Source organism: Gavia stellata, chromosome 6, assembly GCF_030936135.1.
Source record: "Gavia stellata isolate bGavSte3 chromosome 6, bGavSte3.hap2, whole genome shotgun sequence".
Classification (NCBI taxonomy): Eukaryota; Metazoa; Chordata; class Aves; order Gaviiformes; family Gaviidae; genus Gavia; species Gavia stellata.
The window spans coordinates 45,348,979-45,368,289 of NC_082599.1; the positions used below are offsets into that span (position 1 = coordinate 45,348,979).

Here is a 19,311-nt window from a genome sequence, read left to right on the forward strand (position 1 = left end):
TTCTGTTATTCTTCTTCTTTGCATGTAACTTGACAGAGACAAATATAACCATCCAAGCTACTGAATTTGAGAAGGATGTGTATTTTTCCCAAAATCCATTCAAAGCGATTCTACTCCCAAGGGATTACATTTGAGTCTAACTTTCCTCTGATTTACTGTTTTAGCTGAGCTGATGGATTATGAAAGAGAGTAATTTCTTTTTCATACTGTTTTTCTGAACCTGTCATTCAAAACTTGCTGTGTGGGGACAGAATGGTTCCTAAACATTATTTTCCTGGAGGAAAATGGCTCCTTACAGTAAAAAGGAGCTCTGAAAAGAGCTTCCGCATAAACATGTTTGCCCATCAGTGACTGACAGAGAAGCCTCTGTGTGTGTAAAGGATGTGGGCTTGTTAAATGATACTTCTTATTTGGAAACAGTTTTTCAAATAGGCTAGGAAGGATGGGTTATATTCAGGTCCAGAGAAAGAAATTGCATAGGATTCTGTTTCACCAGATTCTATAGATGATACTGTAAACTTATGCCATAGTAGGAGCATCCTTTGGTCAGGGGATGTGCCTTAACTTTAATTTAAGATCATTCAAATATTTCTCAAGTTCAGAGGTCTTCAAAAAGCTAAGCAAAATGAGGTCTTTTATGTTCTTTACGTTAATAAGTTGTCTTTTTATATTAAGCTTAAACCAAAATCCCCAAGTCTTAAACTGTGACTACAAATTTTGCACCCTAAATACAGCCTTGTTTTTGTTTTGTTTCCTTGTTTGTTTGTTTATGGCTGTGAGCAAGGGATAGTGGCAGTGAATGCACTTTAAAAAAAATCCCACTAATACCCTCCTTTTATCTGGAAAAACAAATATTTATAAATCCCTCTGAATCATGTAACTGTGTAACGATTGCCGGTTTGAAAGCACAGTTGTCTGGTTAATCCATTTAAATGCTTATTTTGAATGGGCAGCTGTGAGTCTTTGTGTGCACACAGCTTCTCCCCATACTTACTGGTGTGTTATAAAATACCATAGAAATTCTGGTCTGGTTCAGTAGCAACCATTGTACAGACATATAGTTTTCTATTGTACAAGATAGAGACTCTCCCCACGCAGAGCACATCGTTGCTTAAGGTGGACTTAAGAGCTGCGGCTGAAGCCAGTTTGCTCGATCACTTCCAGTCCTGGCTGTATAGGTTGCTGAGATCATGCTTAAAGAATGTGCGGGTCCTGGTCAGAGGCACAAAGCACCCCCCAACGCATGACTTGAACATGCTCCAGCAGTTGACACAAAAGGTGCACTTGTGAAGGGCCCATACAGAGGCGCAAGAGGGAGTTGTGCGTGGGAAAAGATCAAGGAACTCTAGTTTGAATTCCTCCACCTAGGTAAATATAAAACACTGAACAGTGGGACTGCAATTTATGTACTCCAAACCATGCCACTGTACCTAAAATCTTTTTATGTCTTACTTATTTGTGCCCCTTGTGCTTCAAAATTATGAAGTGTTTCCTACTTTTGAATGTGACACTTAAACTGATATTTGAACAGATGCAGCCCATTCCAATTACTGTGTTACATACTAAGACTGCTTTTTATTTTTTTTTTTAAATCCCAAATCCATTATTTAGGTTTGGCTTTGTGTGACTAAGGTTTTGTTCTTTGGTCCACAGGATCTTGCTTCCAGTTTACAGAAAAGGAAGCGCAGTCAGAATCAGGCCCTTAGAAATCAGAAGTGGGAATTCAAGTTCAGCAGAAGCTGAAACTCGGGCAATACTTTTGTCTGTCTGGGTTTACAGAGCATTTTCCCAGACTAGTGGGAGTTTCAGGTAAATGTTCATCAGACTTTACCCCTGAAACAAAGCAGAATTGGGGTGACTGGCTGAATTTTATTTTTGTGTTCCCATCACAGATCTGCAGCAAAATCAGATGTTTCACTTCAGACAGAGGATATCTGTGCTTCATAGTACTATCTGTCCCATTTATATAGTCCTTTCTCTTGAAAAAAAGTGTATTCTAAAAACAAGACTGCTCTGACTCCTTCAGCATCCTGTGGAGAAGAGACATGTGCTAGGTCTGTGTACCGCTGAGGAAACAGTCACAGAGAGTAATACCTGTCTTCTCAGATGTCTCCCATAAATATTGTTAACTGACTTGAGACACCAAAAATACTTTTTCTACTTCAAAGTCAAAATAACCTCCCGTCTACTTTCACAGTGGATTTAAACAGCTTTGGGGCCCATCCTGAGGTGCCTCTGCAACTATTTCTGGGGAGAAACGTCAGTCCTTGGAGTGCTCCTCAGAGTGTCATAACCCATGCGGATGAGTGCTAGGCAAGTCCCATCCACCCTTGCCTGGCAGAAAAGAATAACTGCAGAGCCCATGTTTCCTCTCCCGCAAGGGCTGTGACATCTCCTGGCTCCGGGCAAGTGGCATTTGAAAGCGGACTGTGCTCAGGTGGGAGGCAGCCACCGACAGCAGGTCCCCCATGTCCCTGGTGCGGTGGGCAGCCTGACCTTACCCCAGAAGTAACTGCAGCCATAGATCCACAGAGACTTTCCTCTGCCCTCAGAAGTGCTGCTGCTGTTGAAATACACAGTTTTGCACTACCCTAGCCGTGGGTTCCAGCTCCTCATACCACATTCTTTTTTCTGTTTGTGTAGTCAGATAGTTGTCTAGACTGGAGAACTGTTCTGGGTCAAACTGGCCTTTTGGAGGAGGAGGGAGGTGTGGTAAGGTGCGGTCTGATTCCTCTGTGAGGGAGGAAAAAGTGCAATGAGGGATGTGAACAAATAACCGGAACAGGGGAGCAGCACTGCTGTTTTTTGCAAACTGAAACTGTGCAGATATTTTCTATATGGCCTCACTAGAGAGAAAAGGAAGAGGGAAGATCTTTTGTGTTCACAATGCTTAAGAAACAAATTGTTGATTTTTCTTAAAATGATCTGAGGACTTCTCCATAAGGCAGACAATTGTTGGTCTCAAAATATGTGTTTCTTGCACCAAAAAGGAATTACACCAAAAAGAAGATGTCAGAAAAGCTGTGTGAGAATGAAGGAGGCTCTGCAGTGGCATCCCCAAAGCAGTGATCCACTGAGGGCTCTGGAAAGCTGCATGTGGCAGGAGCCTTTCAAAAGGGAAGATGGGTATGGCCTTGTGCCTTCCAAAACCTGTCTGGAAAGTGTCTCAGTAGTTTTAAGGGGCTATTACTAAAAGCAAATAAAATGAAAAATAAAAGCATGAAACGGCAAATACAGGCGTGATACTTTTTCTGATTCACTGAGCAACCTAGCTGTATCAAAGGGAACCTGGGGGAGTCAGACGTAACTTTGAATTTCCTGTTTTGTGTGATTTGTCACAGCCTTAATGTCTGTGCTTCATTTTCACTACTTTAAAAAGCAAACAAAAATCTCCCCCCAAACTAACATATTTCATGACCTTTCCTGGAGGTTCTTCTCTGAGACCAGAGAGGGTTTGCAAGTGCCTGCCAGTCTCCCGGGTGAACGAACAGTGTTAATAAATATCTGCTTGTCTATATTAACTCTTCATAAGGTACGGCAGCTGCTTTTAGGTATTCTTTACACAGTTTCCTCTACATTTTAGTTATCTTAGCCTGCTCTTTTGAATACACTAGAGTCCAGTGGACATACATTTAGCCAGAGGTTAACTGCAGCAAGAGTTAACTTTAGCAAGAGGTAACTGTAGTTTCAGGAGAAAGATCTGGCTTTTTGCCACCTGAGTTGCTGCATGCTGCCAGTGTAGAGATCAGTCTTTAAATCATTGCCATTTTGCATTTGAAAGAGACGGTTTTCTGCTCTCTATCTAACCTTCTTTATTCCTGTTGAAAATGCTGCAGTTAGATAGTTAAGTAACATTATGAAAGCTTTTTCCACATACAGAATTCACACCTCTTGAACTTACAGTTGATTTAAAAATAATTGAGTAAACCACAGCAACTTGGTGTGTGGTAATTCTCAATTCTGATGCTGGCTAGACTGGTTCCTAATATAACCTATACTGAGGTAAATCAGCTTTAAAAGGTTTTGAAGATCCAAATGCAAAACTGTAAAACCTCCACCCCTTTAATTTAACCAGTTAAACTCCTGTGGTGGTGTGTGTATGCCAGGTCAGCACTTAGTTACTTGAAGCCGTTCAGAAAGTTACGCATGACAAGACCATATACTAAATATGAGTAAAGCCCTGAAGGGGTGTCATTTGTGAGTGTTTGGCCAAGCAAGTATGTTACTATTTTTCATTTCTGTGTGGCTTTGGTTGTGCAGTGGTCTGAGGAAGCTGAGGGCAGGACTCCATCTGCACAGCGTGCCATGTGGCTGCCCGCTGTGGTGTCACAGCGATGAGACGGCACGACAGTTGTCTCTGTGTGTAAGGGAAAAGTAGGGACTGTACCTATGTGCCCACCTACTCCGTCCATCACGGGTAACACAACTACAACTTCCCAGGGGAAGGCCGGCAGAGTTTGGCAATACAGTATAGCAGGAAGCTCATAACACCTTTGAGGCTAGCCTCTTTGCCCCTCCGTAGATCCTAATGTGTTCTGCTGCCCAGAAGTTTAGTAGAAGATGCAGTCACTTGCCCTGTGACATAGACTTCAAAACTTCTCTGCCTTCCTCCAACCTGTAGCCTGTCCAGTGAGGATGCTCCTAAAAAAGCAGACAAGATTTGACTTTGTGTTAAGCAGGTATCACAAGACAGACACTTAGGACTGCTAGTAAGAAATAAAGGGATGCCTTTAGGTAAGCAGCGCTGATACCTTAAGAATATGATTCATTTTTTGATGATCTCACAGATTTTCCTGTTTGTATGTGACACTGAGCACATTCAGTAGCCTTGAAGATAAACTGCAGAGCCAGGATGTGTCTCTAGGGAGTACTTCACAGCTAACAGAAATAGCCTGGCCATAATGTTATTAGAAAATGTCCTAAAGTACTGTTCCACCTGTACTGGGTGGAATCCTGAATTTCCCTGTTGGAAACTGGGAGTTTAATAATAAGCCCTTGAGAATAGGGTTGAGTGACTCTTTAAGGTGGACATTCCTCATTTCTCTTGTAGTATGAGAGATAAAGGGAAGAAATATAAACAGCTTTTGGAGGGAATATGTGCCTCTTTCAGGACAAATGATTCACCTTCCCCAACACCATTATGAAGAGTGAAGAGCCCTATCATATTTTGAAGTAAGTTGGTGGTGGTGGTGTGACTGTTGAGGGGGCAGGAGTGGAGAGAAGCATGTTTCTATAAACAGGCTTTCTTAACTAGCTGTAAGGAGAGGTAAGATGGGTTCAGAAACTCCATTCAACCTACTTAGAAGATTCAATTGCACGGTTTTGTTCTGGTGAGGCTCTGTAGCTGGGAGTGGAGGCACGTTTGTGTTTTTCTGAGTCAGAATTGTTCCTAATTGTGTATGTTTTAAATGTTGGGGGTTTTGCCACAGAGACTCTTCCATCACGAAAAAATCTTTGCTTCCTTCTATATCATAGAAATAACTGTATGATGCTTGAGTGACTGCTGTCTATTTTCAGAGCATATAAGTTGGAAAAATAATATTTGTACAAAGCTGAAGTGTTTATACTCTTTCAGCTCTGTTTCAAGTGAAGTAATGGCAGCTTTCACTGGGCAGGCAAGAATAGAAAAGGAGGTGAAGTCGCAGGATATGCTTTTTAATGGACAGGTCAGAATTAGCTATGCAACTATCAGTCCTGAACCATGGATCATGCTTATTCCAACAAAGCAGGAAAGCTGTTTTTCCTAATCTTGTGAACCAGATGAGCATTGCTGTACTCGATATTCACTGTATATCTGAAGTCACAGAAGGAGTTAACCACCAAAGACAGCTTCCAGTAAATTCCAGACTTAATGCATTATGCAGAAAAAAGCTAAACCCTGTAGTCATAGTTGAATAAATTGATCTTCGTGTTATATTGCATACAGTTCTCCAGTGCTGTGTGCTGTTTACCGAGTGTGTTAGGGAGGCTGTGGGTTAAAGTCAGGAGAAGATGAAACATCCCTTTGAGTGCCCTATGGGAAACCATCATTTAGATTTTTTTTCAGCCTTTTTGCCTGGAGACAGTATTCTTTTGTTCCGCCTACCATGGAGTGCTAAACAGTGGGCAGAAAATGTGGAAGAGAGCAGCAAGTTAAAAATCCGCAGGTAAAAATCCATCTCATTATTTGAAGCTTCACAATAATGTTATTTTTATTGCCTGTTTTCAGAATGTGTTCACACTTCTATTGTAAGTGCTGAGCTGGAGTCTCCTCACACCTGCACTAATGTCAGTCAGGAGTCATGGCAGCGAGCTCCGTTCTTAGGCGTGTGTGAGGCAGTTCACTGCCATGCCCTGTACCAGTGAGAAGAGCCCAGTCCATGATTAAGACTGCTAACACAAGTTTATTTTGGAAGTAGGGCATAAAAATAGTGTTATTTTAATGCTTTAAATACAAGAATGATTTTTATCTTCAAGATCTCCAGCTTAGTATGCTGTTCCCTCTCTGATTTTGTCCCTCCCCCAGCGCCTGCCAGATTTGATTCTGTTTCTGTGTCAGTGCCTGCAGCAATCCCTAAAGCAAAGTTTTGCCGGCTCCACTTGCTGTTAAAAGCCAGGCACTTCCACTGCAGAGTCAAGTTAAATGAAGTTCTCTAACTCCTGTTCCTTTTCCTTTTGTCTTCTCCCTCTGCACGTACCTTCCTCCGCTCCTTGCCTGCTGGTAGGTGGGAAATAGCAGTTTCCCAGATTTCAGGGCAGTCCATCATTGGCCTTCCTGCTGTGAACCAGTTCTTCTGCTTTGGCCTTCCTTCAGCTGGGAGTGGCCAAACTACTTCTGGCTAGGTAGAAGCCTAGCTTGCTTCTAGCTTGCCAGAACCGCTTCCCTAGTCTGCCCTCTTCATTCTTAGCAGACTTCTCGGGTATAGCTGAAGAATCACTAGGGTTGGAAAAGACCTGTAAGATCATCAAGTTCAGCTATTAGCTAACACCACCATGCCCATTAAACCATGTCCCACAATGCCTCGTCCACACGTTCCTTGAACACCTCCAGTGAAGAGCAGGTGCTAGCCCACATAAACCGTTTGAAGGCCTGTGGGTCCCACCAGACCGTTCTTTCCCTCCATCTCATAGTGACTGCTTTGTGATAGGATGGGTTGCAGGGCTGTATGTGTGTCTTGTTGCATTAACAGTTGTATTGTTACCATCTGATAGGTGTGACTTGCATTTTTTTCGTATGACGGGCAAGAGCCATTATGTGATAGGGAGAAGCCTTGACATGCATCTCCTCCAAATACTTCACGAAGAAGTGTGTTCATAAAAAGGAAGTTATTTTGGTCTTCATCCTTTGCAGAGCCCTGATGAGATTTGATCAGGCAGGAAAGCAATGCAACGGTCCCAACCACTTTGCAAACAAAAGTGCGATCAGTACACTTAAAGGCATGTCTTTAAGCACCGACTAAGGCAGCTGTTGAGCTAGGTCGGAAGACTGAAGATCAAAAGGAAACCTAAGCGGTGAAACACCCTTCAAGGGAAAAAAGGGAGTAAGTTGCTAGGGGCAGACCAGGGTGACGTCAGTGATCTGTGACTATATATGTTACAGGTTGAGACAGAGAGATTCTGCAAAAGCATCTGTAGGAATGTGGTTTTCTGGAGTCCTGCCACAGTAACAGTTAAATATCTGGTGAGCTAAACATTTATGGAACTTGTTTTCCGCCGACATATTTTAGTTGTATGTAAAAGATAGTTCATATTTGGCTTTATAGAGGCTGTCTCAGCACTCTTGATAATCATTGCTGTTAATCTTAATAGAAACAGTCACAAAAGTCCTGTGCCCATGGTAATCCTACTGGGGTAAATCACTGTTGAGATAAAGGACTGCCACCCAAAGCAGGGTCCAAGACAGTATAACTATGTGAGTTCATACTCACATAGTGAGTATGGGAGTATGTGTCACAGAGTGACACTCCATTTCAACTTATGATGGCATTAAGCTCAGAATTGGCAGCAGTAACTGTAAAATTGAAAATACATATTTCATAGGGTTACCCCTGAAGGTGTTGCCATGGGACTTATTAGGTGATCTGCAGTGTTGCCAAGTCCTGTGATTTTATGACGAGTCAAATGATAGGTGACATCTTTCTTGAAGATCAAGCTCCTGGATTCCAGTGATTTATTTTCTTTTTATCTTTTCATTTTGTAAGTTAGACAGTAATTCCAACCCTCTTGCTTATGGACAAGGTTTCAAAACATGACTCAAATGCACTCTAAGAGCCCAGGCAGCAATGGCAAATAAAGGAGAACCCAGCAGCTGGCTTTTGGTTGGGTTTTGTTTTTTTTTTTTCTTCCTTTATTTCCATGATCTCACTGGCTAGTCTTGTGATTTTGTAACTCATGATTTTGAATCTTTGGGGTTGATTATGATTCTATCTTTTCTTTCTTGTATTACTGCACTGAACATAATCCATATAATTAAGAATAACAACCAGGATATATCCAGTTCTTAAAAGCAAAGCTCGAATCACTCATTTTCCTTGACTTCTTCCCTCCTGCAGTTGATTCATCAATATCTGTAAGGCAAAGAACGTGCTTTTGCATCATCACATCTCCACTTTCATGAGGCTGGCAGTGTCCCCATCACTATCAAAGTTCTGCTGATGTTACAGATTGTGTACTGGGGGTGGTAGGCAAAATAGAAAAAATGCTGTCTTTAGTACTGTTCCTGCAAAACCTGGTGTCTTTCTGTTGGATGAGAAGGTAATACAGCTTGGACATTCTTCATAGCTGCTACTGTGCTTTCAAACCACTGAGACATGGTATCAGGGAGCTGTGCTCTTTGGGAGAACAAGGACAATTTCCTCCAAAGTTTTCTGATAAAGGCATCCTCCTCCTTGCAGATTTCCATGATGTAGTGAAGTCTGAAATTCAAGCCTCTCCCATCAGGTGGAATTCTTTCACAGCAGCTGAGTAGTTGAGTTCCCATCCCAACATCTCCCTCAGCAATATTTTTTTAAAGGGATGGGAACTATCTGCTCAGCAGTGCTATTTTATACGTATACATGTGCCAGAAGCACCGGTTGAGAGAAGAGAAATGCAGTAACTATTGTACAAGATGGGAGTAAGAGAAATTGGCTCCTGTTTCTGAAATGCATCCTAAGACATAAATAAAGTTTTCCAGTGTAGATATTCCCAAAAAGACAGCATGTTGGTTTGGGCTTTATTTAAATGTTGTTGGCTTTTGCAAGTTCTGTAATGATACTAAAAAATAAGGGGAATGTAAACTATAGCCTGAGGCCTCAATGAAAGTTACGCATCTACAAACAACAGACACAAAGCAAATGACTTCAATACAGTCAATAGACTTTGGATGAGGCGTACTGTTTATAAGGTCCTGAGAAATCATAAAAAAAGATGTGAACCATAGAGTAAAAATGTTGCCCTGCAAGCCTGGCTCCACCAGAATCCATGGAGTTGGTATTTCCTATGTGGCTGCTCTGCTGTCTCTTCCATAATATCCAGCCCACATGTTGGCTTGCATGTTCCATGCATTTTAACCACGGTGACTGATCTATGCTGACCTGGTTGATTGAAAGCTTCATAGCAAAGAAACTGCAGTCTTTTATTTGGAGCCCTCTCCATGGACAAGGAAACAAGGAAAGCTAGAATTAGGCTTCCTGTAGAAGTCAAAATAAGAAAACTAACATTAGAGAGTAGATGGCAAAACTCACATTTTGGGAAACAAGCACACATTTTAGGATGGCTTCCTTCAGATTTGCAAACCTGTTTTCTCCGTTGCCTTTCCCATTATATCCACTTTTTTTTTCATGCAAAATGAAAGGTTGCTTCTGTCCACAGCGTTCAAGTGACTTTGGTTGTCTGAACAGGAGAAAACTTTGAGGAGTTGGCTCATGTGGTATGAAGCACGCAACAGCATAGTCAGGAGTTTTTAGAGATGGACATTCAAGTGACTACAAGAAGAGCAGCAATCTTGCTGGTTGTGAACCACTCACTGTTTGTGGGCCCCTCAGGGAATGAGTGAATACACTTCCCTAAGGAAGAACCCTACAAACTTGTCATTCTCCAGGCGGGATTTTGCTGATTAGAGACAGGTCTGAGTTCATGTGATTTGGAAGGAGACTAATCTTTCCTGGATTTTTAAGTCGTCAGAGTCTAATAGCAGGCTGTGATCAGAAGAGAGTGATGTTGAGGTTCACATCTGACTCCAGATTTAATCTCAGGCCCTTTGCAGAGGTTGATTTCAGCATCAGTCTGATAGGGGAAGGTCAAACTTGGCTTTAACCCAGTTAGTTTGGAACTAGATGGGTTATCAGAATGGGCAAAGCCAAGCTGTATTAATGAACAACGCACCAACACCTGCTAGAGCAATGTGACAGTATTGGGGCAAGTAAACTGCCGTCTCACTTTAAATCAGATGTTGAAGCGTGGAAGAAAGTTTGTCCACCAGTACCCTGAACTGCCAGAGGAATGAAAAGAGAGGCACTGCACTGTCAGCCTGTATTACAAGAATTTTTGGAAGAAAATTCAAGTGTAGTCAGTTCTGGAAGTCCTAAAACCCCATTAGATTTTGCCATTAATTTAACCTGTTCAGAAATCAGCTGGGCCTAACTACCCAGCCTTTTGTTAGTAATTGAATTAAGGCTTACCACTGTAACTTAGAAACTTAAGGTTTGTGACCTTGCAGTGGATTGCTGCATTCCAGATAGTTGTTTTGGTTTTTTTAATCAAGTTGCTTGGTTTGGAGATCCCTCCTTGGAAGAGGTCCAAACATATTTTCATATGTTTGTTCCAGTGGGTGAGTCTTGGCAGAACTTGGCATGGCTGGGGACGGCACAGGAATGAGCCCTGCCTCTCAGCAAACATAACGTGCTTGAACAAGTTTACCTAAGGACCCGCCTTCATGTGGCTTTTGGCTCCAGTGCTGCAGGCACTAGAGAGGACTGAGTCGTGCCTGTGGCAGAGGCATCCATCACGACAGAGCTGCCCAGTGAAACACGGAGCCATGTGAGCTTAGAGCTGAAAGCAGTGTAGATGCAGCTAAAGTCTTTGCAGTTTGAGCAGCGGATGTCTTTCCCCTGTGCTCAGCTGTGAGCTGCTTGGCACCCTGCCACAGGTTTCCTGTGTGGACTTGGGCGAGTCACTTCATCTCTCCCTTGATATTTGTCTGTATTGTTCATCCAGGTTTTTAGGACCATAGATTGTCTCTTACTGGGTAGAGGGACTGTCCCTCATTATCAGGTTGTTTTGATCATTACTGGAATCTAGATAAACCAATATGGCTATTAGTTTCTCTTCAACATGTGGTAAATGAGAAGTATCACCCAGAAGAGAGGAGCAATTTGCCATAATGATGATTATATTAACACATATTTTATAGAACACTATAGATTCAAGACCTTTTGAGTTCCTACCATACCTACTTCAATGAGACTTTGTTCTTCTGCATGGCTTCTGGAAGTTGTTGCAACACAAATAATTAAGAAATGTTTACCAGGTGCTTAAAATTCAGCCAGCCTGTAACATACTGCCAGCAATCTCCACCCGAGTAAGTGCTCCCAGTGAGTTCATCATAACCGTCTCCTCTGTGTAGGAGCTTCGTCTGTACTATTAAAATCATTGGGAGTTTTGCCACTGATTACAATGGCAGTAAGATCAGAGACTTTAGGTCAATACCAGATCATGCTAGTGATAAAAAGGGTGTGTGATTTGGATGAAGAGGGAAGACTTTTCTCTCAGTCCCTCACAATGGCTCAGAAATCCGCTGAAAATCTTAGCAAGAGGCCTTTTTATTTCCTTCTGGAAAAAGCACGTATATTTAATTCCTGTAATAAAATATTCTAATGGTACTAAATAGTGAAGTTCTAGAAGGAAAAAAATGATTTCTCAGCTAATGGAGGAGAGAGGGGGAAATTATGAATCCCTGGTTGCCTATTATTGGTTGACTAGCAACATTTGGCCACAGAGAGCAATATGAACACAGTTTCAACACGCAGGTGGATACAAGAGAAGGGCTGTGCTATATGAAGCCCAGTATCTCTTTAAAATGGTTCAACCTACTTTTCCAAATATATTACAAAGTGAGTCAGACTGAAATTGTTGTAGATAGTCTGCTCCACTTCATATAGTTGCATATTCGTTTTAGCTTTAGAAAAAAGTTTATGTTGGCATTTTCTGTTCCTTGTAGTGATGCTGGCTTTTCAAAATAGTTTTTGAACTAAAAACATGTTTCCTGAAATTCATACACTGGGACAAAAAATATCTCTTCCCTTACTGCTACCATACTGAAGCAGATGGTGAGTACTAAGACTCGGAGCCAGTAAGCAAGTAATTCTTCAATGCCTGGGTGCAGAAATGTAGCTGTTGGGTCAAGGTAGACTTTTACCAGACAGACTGTCATTGCAAGTTAGTTTGAGTTAGCTCAGGAACACTCCAGTAGCAGATTACACGAGCTGCACAGATGCCCTATTGCATTTCCAGCTTGAGTTTCACCAACCACCTCTGGTAGACCATCTACTTTAAGTTGGAAGTCAGTTCCAGCTCTGTGTTTTTCTATGTGAACAGTAATCAGATTAGGGACAACACCCAGGTTATGCCTCAGGTTAGTAAAGACCAACTTGCAAAATTCATCTTGATCCATGTCATAATGATGTCACCCACCTAACGTGCATTCCTGCTATGGTATCCACAGTTACTTTGGCACACAGACCATGACACAATATATTGTACATGGGGGACAGGTATGCTGCCTGTGAATAATGCAAATGGGTGACTGAAGAGTAGTTATTTCAGTGTAAACTGGACTCAGAGTAAGCTTGATTCTGCAAATTACAAAGCAACTTTTGCTCCCTCTGAAGTCAACAGAAGTTGATTTCACTGTTCAAATTCACTTTGATTAACCTGGTCTTGACACTGTGGCACTTGCTGTGTTGTAAAGAAAATCGGTAGTTGTGAAAGATCAAAGATTTTCTAATGTAAGGTGGGAGGGAATGTTTGCTGCTGCTGAAAACCTTATCTTCATAATGAGCAATAATGCAATCTGATAATCTACAATTATTGAGTTTCCTTCTCTTTTTTTTCTTAAGCTGAAATTATGTCACCTGTTGACAGAAATAAGGAAAATGGATTGCAAATGCCGAACCTATGCAAATTTTGTGACATTAAAGTAACAACCTGCTCAAACCAACATCCGTGCAAGAGCAACTGCAACATCACCGCGATCTGTGAGAAGAATAGTGAAGTCTGTGTTGCTATATGGTAAGTTATTTCTTCATACAGGTGGGGAGGGGAGCACACCCTCATTCATCATTACTTAGTACTTTCCTTGATTGCTCTGATATTCAGAATGTCCCTGCTACATCACCAGGCTTTGCTCTCTTGCTTCTCACTCAAATCGGTGCTCAGCATACTGAGAGTTGATTGAGGTTAACAACAATTCTGATATGAAATGTTCTGGACATTTTTTTCTTCTAAAGTAGTTCTGTTCTATCTTATGCTGTTATTGGAAGAGAGGCATGTTTCCACTCAAACCATTAAGCTGCATCCACCCACAGCACTCAGAGTCGAAACAAATTTGAGACTCAGAGAGGATTGTGGTGGCATTTGCTGAAGAAAGACAATCGTCTCTCAGATTTCAAAGTGAACTGCATTATGTAGATCTATCACAGGAGTCTTATTTACCATGTATAGGCAGAAATACTTTCTCTTAATAGTAAAAAAAATCTTCTGTGTATGCAGTGACTCTGATGTAAGCATGGTGCTTTTTATACAGCATGTCTAGGTTCAGAGAAATCAAGAGTATATGAAAATGACTTGTAACACTTTTTTAGGATTTGTTGACTCTAAACTTGCATTCCAGTCGGGTTTTGCCCATTTGCAAGGAACAGTAACCCAATCCTACCAAAGAAAACCAGAAACAGTCTTAATGCATTCATAAGTGGACAAAAGGAGCAGAACTGAGTATTTGCAACATTGCTGCTTATTTAGGAACATGATTAGAACCACTTACAGAAAGACATAATTGATTAATTTATTGAGGGATTAGTTGTGTCCGTTGACTTGAAGAGATGTTCAACATAACTGGAAGTAGACACTTGAAATGCAGGATCAGTCCAGTGTGCTGTTCCATATATGTCCTGTGCTCCTTTAGTAAGTGGTCAGTGTATATTATTGCCATACAAAGTGGCTGTAGTGCAATTTAAGATACATTCTGGATTTTTTCATGCCAATTTATCCAAAAGGCAAATGAGTTGAGAACTGTATTTAAAGTGTTCTTTGCCTCTGAGTCTTGTGTCAATGAAATGAAATCTCTGGATCAGGACAAAACACAGGAATAGGGTCCAGATTATCGGCTGTAAATATTTCCCTGACAGCAAGGCAACTTTAGCTTGCACCAGTTCTATGGTAGGTATTGGTTTTAATTTTTTTTTTTTTTTTAATTAGAAGGATAACTCCTTCGGTGCAGAAATTGTGCTGATTGTAGGCTTCAAAAGCAAAATGAAAAGGCCAACTCACTAGAAATTCCTCAGATTTTGAGGAAATAATTCAGTTTTTATCATAATTTCCCACAGATTTTTACTGTCTGCACAGTGACCACAAAAACCAAAAGTATGTTCTGAAGCTCACAGCAGTTCATTGAGCATTAGCTTAAATAATTCTGGGTGAGATTTTCAAAGGCACTCATTGAAGCTTAATGATAATATGATACAGGAATAGCTGTGCCATTGTAGAAATGCCCCAGTGTGAGGAGCCCAGACACAGCCAAATTTACCCCATTCAGGAAAGCTGGAGAAGAACATATGATACTCTTTAAATCCCGTCTGAGTTCTCAAAAGAGGCAAATTTCAGGCAGGCGCAGTCCTCTCTGCTCTCTTTGTAAAATTTTCCTTCTTTGATCTCAATTTTCTCCTTTTCATTTTTAGGAGACAGAACGATGAAAATGTGACATTAGAAACAATATGCCATGATCCCCAGAAAACATTGTATGGTCACATGTTGGATGACTCCAGCTCAGAGCAGTGTTTGATGACGGAAAAGAAGGAAGATGGGGGATTGATGTTCATGTGTTCCTGTACAGGTGAAGAATGCAATGATATGCTCATTTTTCCATCAGGTAGGTTTAATAATTATTTACCCTGCATTCGTAGGCTATACCTTGCAAGTAATATTAACTGTGTCATACCAATGGACTTTGGAATCACATTTTGTGGAGGAAAACTTCTAGTGGCAGGAGATATTTTGGTCTCTTCCAAGTCTTGCAATATCGCAACCTTTCTTCCCTGTCTTCAGAGGATATTTCTTCCTGCCAGGCTGTCCTCCTTTTGAAGTAAGTCTGATACTCAGCTCAAGACATTGCACTTAAAAGCTGATGAAAATAAAGATGAAAGCAAGATGTTTAGAGTTGTTCTATTGATACATCAAAATGCAACATATGCTAATTACATTACAAAACATAAACAAGAGGCAAATGCCATATTTAAGGTCTTGCCTCTTCTAAAAGGCTGTATTGCCATAGTGTAGCATCTGTACATACAGATACTACTGAGTAACTAGATAGGATGTGAATTTAAAGTCAGATTCTCTGTTGTAACTGACCATCTGCACTTGTTCTGTGGTGGGCGTGAAGTAGCTAGAAGGTTCCTTCACTGGTGGATATGCTACCTCATGCTTACTACGGCACAAGGACATATATGTGAGTTCAGTCAAACCAGTGAAATCTGAGTACAGACCAAATTACAGCTGCATAACCTGTCCCTATTTTACTTCATGAATGCCTATATAGAGCACTGCAAATACAGTAAAGGCAGTGCAGGTGTGTACAGTGCCGGTGGACCTCATGCTGCACACACAGATGTGCATATCTGCACACACACACTTCATTTTATTTTCTCCTACCTGCTGGATCCCACAATGATTCTTTTACTGAGACTAAGTCAGGTCTCTTGCACAGAAGTGTGAGGCCTCCTGTGGAGAACATTATGTGCACACGCTTCTAAATTAGCATGGCACACAGAACCCATCCTTATTACCTGTAAGTTCCTCAGAAAAGGATATAATCAAATCCTCATTATATGAGATAACAAAGGGTTGGGACACTGTTTCCACTCCTGGGAAACATGGTGCGTGACTGCACTGAGGCAGACAACTATGTGAGTGGCTTCTAGTTCTTGCTTCCCAGCCCTCCAAGAAGGCTAACTAGTTTAGGTTGCAAAACCAAACCAGATTAGCCAAGAGCAAGCTAGAAAGTCTTTGCCTCCCTTGGCCCAGGCTGTCCGTGTCTAGTGCCACCTCCTCCCCTCTTCCTCATCCCCTCCCCAAGCTTGATTTGAAACCAGACAACCTGACTGCTGATCCATGGTTGTATGACCAACCCTTAATTGGGTGGGCTTTAAAGGAGTTAGAGTAAATACTGGTGTTGATGTGAGCACAGGTGGTAGTCCCAGGACCAAATTCTAACAGATTGCCTTGATTTTATTGAAGAGAATGTGCTCCCAGTGAAAAGATCTTACTGTGTCGGCTGTCTAGAGTTTTTATACAACGCAAACCACACCCTTGTGGATTTTGGCTAATTTGTTATAAATTAGTCATGTTATAGCTGTTTCTCCTGGAGCTATGTAGCTGAATACAATTGCCCTGACAAATGTGTGTCTTCTGTGTGTATGTTTATGAAAACTGTTCTGTAAATTCAACACCAAGTGCCTTCATTCCCATCAACTCTGCAGCCCGCACCACAGAGCAGCCTAAAAGCAGCTGTAGTATAGATTAAACCCCAGTCTTTTTACCCTAATTCCTTCCACTCTTTGGAGTGGAGCTTTTCCTTCTAGGTCATGTGCTGTAAGCACACTAGGTGACACATGAAAACTATGCCCTGCATTCACGTGTAGTAAGTGAATAACTACAGATAAAAATTGAAGTAATGTAAAACTCCAGTTTGTAATATTTCCAGTTCCTTCACAAATACAAGCATTAACTCCAGCTGGGAGGGGGGAGAATTGAGGCTTTGTCATTCCTTTTTTATTGTTGTGGATTAGTGTTTCTTTTAAATGAAAACAGCCCCTTTGGGTTACTTGCCTGGTTAGCCATGGCAGGAAGACAAACGATTTTTACAGTATCAGACATGCGGTTTCCTGTCTGTGTTTAACTTTGAGCAGAACATCACAGCCAGCTGGTCCACGGCTCCTCCAGACAACTAGATAATAGCCTGTAATAATTTTGCCTTTGGAATGACTGCCATCCAGATCTATTCTGTACATTGTTCTTGCCTTTTTTTCTCTCTACATTTCTTGTACACCAGAGCAAGAATTTTTGCAGTGTTTTTGCATATCCTATAGTTTTAGAGAGTGGACGAAAGCTAGTCTAAAAAAGCATGATCAAAAAGTGGTGGTACTCATTTATTAGCAGAAACTGAGACAATAAAAAAGATTGTCATTTTTCACCTGATAATCGCAGCCTTTCCTTTCAAGCTGTTACTATAAATGATCCGTGTTCTAGCTCTTCTTCCTCCTGGGTGCCCGCTCAAGAGAGACCAGATTTAGTTTGTTCCTGGTGTTTCTGAGGTAAGGAAGAAAATTGTGGGTAAGGCAACAAGTTCTAATTTCCACCAGAGGTTAGTCACTACGTTCCAGTGATTCACAGCTGAGCTGTTACTGCTTTTAGAAGAATTGGTTTATAGCACTGTTGGCTTGTATCAGTCTTGACTGTGAAGGGTAAACCTCCTGACTCCATTTTTAGGCGCAAACATCTGAAGGTTTTGGGTAGTGGGAGGTGTTGTGACTCACCCAAGTGTGGCTTTGGAAATCTTTGAAGTAGTTACATCCAAATCAAATGCATGTTTCTTGTATTGACTTTCATTTAAATTGCCAATCTGCAAAATAAGCAAGACACAGTCAGGCATGTGCCTAAACATGCCTGTAGTTCTGCTGTGTCAGGGGGCTTCTGACCCTGATTCAGATCCCTGGCTTTTCAGGCCATGGGTAGCTGATGGAAAATACCCTGCGCAGAATCACTCCAAACAATGTTCTGTACTTCTTGGAGAGATAATATACAGGAGATAGGTAGCCATTGCAAATCTGACTATTCTGTGTTTGTTTTTTAATCCCTCTCTCTTTTGCCAAACAAAATTTTGGGTGACTGGCAAACAGCTTACACGCCTGTGGTGGAAAAATGCTTCTTACATAAAAACTCAATGCCAGTCTGTTTTAATTATTATTTATTCAAATGTCTAATGTCAGTGTTACCAGAAGGCAAAGCCAGGGAGTAAAACCACTGGAAAAGATTAGCCAAAATCAGGGGGGAGAAGGCCCTGGCTGGTTAGAAGTTGGCTAGGTGGCAGACAGGGGCTGGGTCCTGCTGTCACGGAAAAGATGAGTGCAGGACTGGACTACCAGGTTTTTTTCCTCCCTGATGTCTAGTTGTGTCTGGTGGATCTTCTGCATCTTGCTTTGCCTTCTTATGTTTTGACCTGTTGTGATGAACCAGGTCTGTCTGTAGCTGTTTGCACAGTTCCAGGCCCCCCTTGGTGTTTGGGCAGCTTTGTTCCTCAGCCTTCCCCTCACCACACCATCTTACAGCCTCTATTCATCAGCCAGTGCGAGCATGGCAAATGCCTAACAAAGTTCTTCTTTATTAACAATCCTAAGCTATTTGGCTGAGGTCAAGGCTTGTTTACCCAAAGGGACCAAGTAGGACTGTGTTCTTTCCAGCCTCACGTCTGACCCGTTCTCCATGGGCAGAGATGACCAGGCACTCATTGTAGCCGAGGAAATGGGACGCCTGCATGTTAGTGCATGACCTACCTGCTATGTAGTGCAACTTCTTCCTGTTGTGCAGACTCATTCAGACAAATTCATTCAGCGGCGTGCAAAAGGGTGACCCCAGCACTGGAGACTGCAAACAGGAAAACAAATCCTTTAAGTACTGTTGTCGTTATATATGCAGTTGTTATCCTGGGATCAAGTTCAGCTCCAAGCAAAAATGCAGAGATCTCAAAGTTTGGAAACACGATTTGCAGACCTGTAGCCCAGCTCTGTTTGGTTTAGAGTCATTCTAATAATTCACGTGGTGATCCATTTTCATCCTCACCTGTCTTGCCATGCTATGTAGATCTCCATGCAGTTTGCTACTGAGGTGCCTGTTGGATTGTTCAGGTAGTCTCTATTTATTCCTCATGTACTGCAAGATGAGATCATTATTTTGGGCATTCCCACTGCACCTGGTCATAATATGGGAGAAACCTTTAGCAGCAACAATGTATACAATTTTTAATGATTATCTGAATCATCCAAACAGTTGCCTTTAAATATCAAAACTTTAGTGATAGAG

At 41.6% G+C, this 19,311-nt stretch overlaps 1 protein-coding gene across 1 annotated transcript in view; it reads left to right on the forward strand.

The window, feature by feature from the left end:
- Positions 1–19,311, forward strand: part of TGFBR2 (transforming growth factor beta receptor 2) — a 60,447-nt gene that overhangs the window by 14,675 nt on the left and 26,461 nt on the right. Inside the window, exons 2-3 of the mRNA XM_059818506.1 lie at positions 13,077–13,248; positions 14,913–15,103. Coding sequence (XP_059674489.1) covers positions 13,077–13,248; positions 14,913–15,103 — 363 coding nt within the window. The remainder of the gene's footprint in view (positions 1–13,076; positions 13,249–14,912; positions 15,104–19,311) is intronic.